The 5000-nt window shown below is 38.3% G+C and overlaps 1 protein-coding gene across 2 annotated transcripts in view; it reads left to right on the plus strand.

The window, feature by feature from the left end:
• The first annotated feature begins 176 nt into the window (after positions 1–176).
• The window catches only part of LOC137967256 (solute carrier family 49 member 4-like), a 22729-nt gene continuing 17905 nt past the window's right edge, over positions 177–5000 (plus strand). The window contains exons 1-2 of one of the 2 annotated variants that reach the window (XM_068813775.1): positions 177–510; positions 3823–4387. In XM_068813775.1, the coding sequence (XP_068669876.1) occupies positions 192–510; positions 3823–4387 (884 nt within the window). In that variant the 5' untranslated portion in view covers positions 177–191. Of the gene's footprint in view, positions 511–3702; positions 4388–5000 lie in introns of both variants that reach the window. The other variant, XM_068813774.1, reaches the window with a different exon arrangement.

The raw sequence follows: 5000 nt of genomic DNA on the forward strand, positions 1-5000 counted from the left end.
TTTAAAAATATACAATTTTCTGACGCTGATCGGTACAATCCTACTCTCTTCATACAAGATGAACGTTTTCAGAATGGTAGACCCTCATGGTAGCCTGTGTGCACTGCCCACTTCGATTTGTTTTCTGAGGGGAGGGGGCGGTGCACACAGCCCGGACCCTGGGAACTAATGGGGAAGCAATCATTTTTGCAATGGAGGACACCAAGACCGATAGCGAAAGGACCTGTCTCATATCAGACGAACACAATCCTGACAAAACCGTTTCCGAAGGAAATAGTAGTTTGCGATCTGTGCAATGCAAAGTTTACAAGAGACGGTGGTATATCCTCTTTGTTTTCAGTCTAACTTCGATTGTGTCAAATTTGATGTGGAATACCTGGGGTCCCATTCAACGGCCCTGTCGTGTTGTGTTTGGATGGGAAAGATGGACAATTTTACTCTTATCGTCGTTGGGAGCGACTGGACCTCTATTGGGGGCCGTGCCTTCGACTTGGCTGATGGATTCGAAAGGTAAAACAGATATCTTCTGGAGATAGCAACGATCGAAAAGAATCAGAAAATTTTCAATACATTCCTTTCCAATTGTAAGGCAAACTTGTTTGAGTGTTTGATCGTCTACTGGCATCTTCATCGTTCGCGGGCTACACTGTACATACGTCATTGACTCCATGTTTTCATACAAAAGTTTGTTTAGGCCTAATTAGGCCTAAGGTTAGCTTTTATGAATGTTTAGGATAGCTTTTGCTCTCTGTATTGTACTGTGATTCCGGATTCCGGATTCCGGATTCCGGATTCCGGATTCCTGGTTTTAGGGTTGCCCCAAAAACAGCAGATTTCAATTTTCACTGTCCAGCCTACGTTAAAACTCGCCACCGTATGTATTCGCCCACGAAGGCAAGTTTGCTCGTGATGCGTTGGCGAATTCGATGTTATTTCCCATAATTATTACTCAAACTTAGCAGTTATAGTTGTGTGAAACTTGTGTCCCCATGTTACACCTGTCTCTTTTAATTTGATTTTCTATTCTTTTTTACCACGCTAATCCCTCACATAGCGTAGATTTTAATTCCCAAGCAACGCACAAAATACAAAGATGTTTAATACCACTAAGATTACTCACATTTTCAAGTGACGATGAAACCAGGTTTGACTGAATATCAATACTAACTACTTAATAACCGAGAGTTAGGTCGTTACAGCAAAATCTCAAACTGAGGCCTAATGCTGTATTGACCGAGCAACAGCAAGGTCAATACAGCTAGGTTTGAGAGGTTTGCTAGGTTTCCGTGGTTTGCGATTTTGCTGTAACGACCGAACGGTCAAAGTTATTAAGCTGTTTATTACATGGCTAACAGAACAATTCTAAAGAAAATAAAACGAAGTTGCAAGTGCTGAGCTGCTCTTAGCCAATCAGAGCATGCGTTATATTGGCCAAAAACACTATATAATAATATCATAAATAAGTAAAGTATGATCGTCTGGGTGGGTGTAGTCCTGAGAAGGACTGTTTGAGATGACAATGACTGACATTTCAACAACCTGGGCGAAAGTCTTCTTCAGAGTCAAGTGATTTGTGGAACGTCAGTAGATACTATAATAACTCCAGTTGTAGATGTCATTGGTAACAAGGCCAAGATCTTTGGAGCAGTGGTTGAAAAATACAAATCATTTGACTGTGAAGATGACTTCTATTCAGGTTGTCGAAACGTCAGTCAATGTCATCTCAAACAGTGCTTCGCAGGACTACACTCACCTGGACGATCGTACTTTACCTAATTCTGATATGACTCCTGGGTTCAAACCATTTACGATCAAATAATAATAATAATAATAATAATAATAATAATAATAATAATAATAATAATAATAATAATAATAATAATCCATAATTTGCATGTCAGTGTCCTCAGGCAGACACACTTGTAAATTTTATGACCTGTTTATTTGGAATTTTGAACCAGCAAAGGCTGCATTATCCGCTTTGTTAACTTAAGACTTCATTCAGAGCATGTCTGCAAATCGAAGTATATATTTAAAATGATGTTCCCATGCGAGACAGCTCTTGAAGGCTTGTTCCAATATAATAACCAACAGAAACAATGAACTGGTTTGTATTCGAAAGTGAATCTCTGCTATCACTTGTCTTTCCTGTTCCCTCAAAGTCATAGAGTTACATTTGTATATGCTTTTTCCTACCGATCTGCCAAAGTCATTGAGTTATGGTATAAAAACCTTTCCTCAAACACACTTAAAGTGGTACTACGACCAAAAAAAAATTTTGTTTTTCCTTTGGATTTCAAAACTATGTTAACTAAACACTAACTCACCCAAGTTTTAAGTTCTGATTTTAAAAAGACACCTGTTTATTTTAGCTGGAATTTTCTTATTTATTGGTCCGCCATTACTAACTTCAAAATCTTGAGAGAGCTGGGTCGAGGAGAAAATGACGTCAAACACTCACTAGTTTAAGAATGCAATGCGTGTGTACGCGGCCTAATTAATATGCAGCACGGGAGTTTCGGGCTTTCAGACTTTTCAACCCGTGTTTTGCATATATAATAAATTGCGTTTACATGCTGAAATTTTAAGCTAGTGAGTAAATGACGTCATTTTCTCTAGATCCAACCCTCTGAGGTCCAATCGGCCAGTTTTGAACGTGAGTAATGGCGGACCATGAAATCCAAAACTTACACTCAAAATAAACAGCCTTTGGATAAAACTCAAAGCTCAAAATTTTGCCAGTTAGGTGTTAAACGAACACGCTTTCAAAATCAGAAGAAAAAAAAGGAAATGATTTTTTGATCATAGTACCACTTTAAACATATTTATTAACCTCTAGCTTGCGCTAACAACACATTCTTAAGTGCATTAAATGAAGTCACCTTCATTAAAACTCACCCAGGACCAAACTTGCCTATATGGCCGAGTTGTGCGAAAGGTGTAGGCCTAAGTAATTGGCAATAGTGGAGGTTCAACGAAGGTCAAGTCATCAATATTCAAGAGAAAGGAATGATAATAGACCTAATCGGCTAACTCAGTTCAATTCAAACCCTTTGGGAATGAAATGTTTTGTTCCAGGTATTTCCATATCCTATGAATGCTACAGTATAATACAAATATGAATACACAAAGAATCTTAACCCCAGGATATTTGAATTGGGTACAAGATTGAGTTAGCCAATTTGGTCTATGGAGCATGAATAGTGGGAAAATGCCAATACAGTGTAAAACCGTTTTTGCTGGCACGGTGTAAGAGCTCCTATCAGTTTGGCTGTTCAACTGAATTTGCTGTGTATGAAATGAAAATATGTTTTGAGTGATCTGTTACTACAGATGATTGAGAGGAAATCCTCACAGTTACAATGTGGCTAGACACTTTGAGCAATAACTATTGTCTCTTATACATGTAGACACTTTTTCGAGTGTGTCTATGAGAGACGATTGCTTCAATTGTCTAGCTTGTGAGGATCACTTCTCTCATTTGAATTTACTCAGGCTTAGCAAGTTTCATGCCAGCTATTGCTTTCTTTCAATAACTGATAAGGATGTATTATACAGTACCATCTATGCACACACAAGGAGAGATACACCACAACCTGAGTATGAGAAAAACTGAAAAATGGTAATTTTTTTCGTAAAACTACCATGTTCTTGGAAGAGCTAACAATAGAAGTGATTTGAGTTAGCTCATCTTGATTTCAGGTCTAAGGGTCTCTGTCTTGGTTACATCATCTATGTTATTGGCTGGAAAAATAATGCAAGTGATTCCCTTCAACAATGCAACATTAAGAACAGTCGTTATCTTCTTTGGCCATCTCATAGCAATGTTGCCAAGCTTTATCGCAAACGGGGGGCCTCCACTGGTGTCAAGTATTTGGTTTCCCCCAGATGAACGGATAACTGCTACAGCTATTGGAACACTGGCTGCCAATGTTGGGTGTGCACTTGCATTTCTTATTGGACCAGAAATGATGCCGAAAACATTTGAGAGTTCAGATCATGTGAAATTGAATTTCACACACAAACAACTTCATCTGCTTGAAACCAAGATTATACATTACTTCTATGTGCAGATTGGCCTATCAGCATTTCTTTTCCTTTGTGTCATTATTTACTTCCCATCAAAACCACCTCTTCCCCCAAGCATTGCTGCCATGAAGAAAAGAACCACAGAAACTGGTTACAAACAAGGGTTTGGAATGCTGTGGAACAATACTTCTTACTGGTTGCTTATTTTAGGATATTCTCTGTCATTTGGAATTTACTTTGGTTGGACATCAGTTTTGGATGTTGCTGTTGAGCCCTTTAATGTAGATGAGAAGACTTCAGGTTGGCTTGGAACTGCTGGCAGTTTGGCTGGAACTCTTTCAGGTGTACTTATCGCAAGGTATCATAATTTTTTCCCTTTTTCTAAGGCCCAGATAAATGATTAAACAATTTTTGATTTTGGACAAAACATAAGTAAAGTTATTCTCTAATTTCAAGAGTATGCGATTTGATTAGCTACTGATATCATGGGTGACAAATTACGTTCATAAGACAGGGGTTTTTTCAAACCTGTGCGCCATTTTCTTGGTGAAAATCTTTCGGGGATCTTCAAAGATCTTCATGAAAATCTTTAAGGATCTTACAATGTAGTAAGGATCCTCAAAATTCCTTGCAAAGATCCTCCAGGATCCTTGGAGGATCTTTCCTGAATGTTACCAAGGAATTTCAAAAATCCTCAAGGATCTTCATTATTTTAAAAGATCTTTGTGGATCTTCATTAAGGATCTTCAGTGGTCTTACCAAAGATCTTCAAAGATCCAAATCTATCCTTGGGGATCTCGTGAAGATCTTTTTGATTATTTTGGGTCTATTCAGTATTCTTACTAGTGATCTTCAAGGATCCTTGTGGCTCCATTAAAGAACCAGAATTACTGCCAATTGTGGCTTTGATTCACCTCAGGGTTAGGGTAAGAGCCAGATGTCATTTAGAAAAGGCCAATTCCTATTAACTT

Source organism: Montipora foliosa, chromosome 8, assembly GCF_036669935.1.
Source record: "Montipora foliosa isolate CH-2021 chromosome 8, ASM3666993v2, whole genome shotgun sequence".
In the NCBI taxonomy this organism is placed as follows: Eukaryota; Metazoa; Cnidaria; class Anthozoa; order Scleractinia; family Acroporidae; genus Montipora; species Montipora foliosa.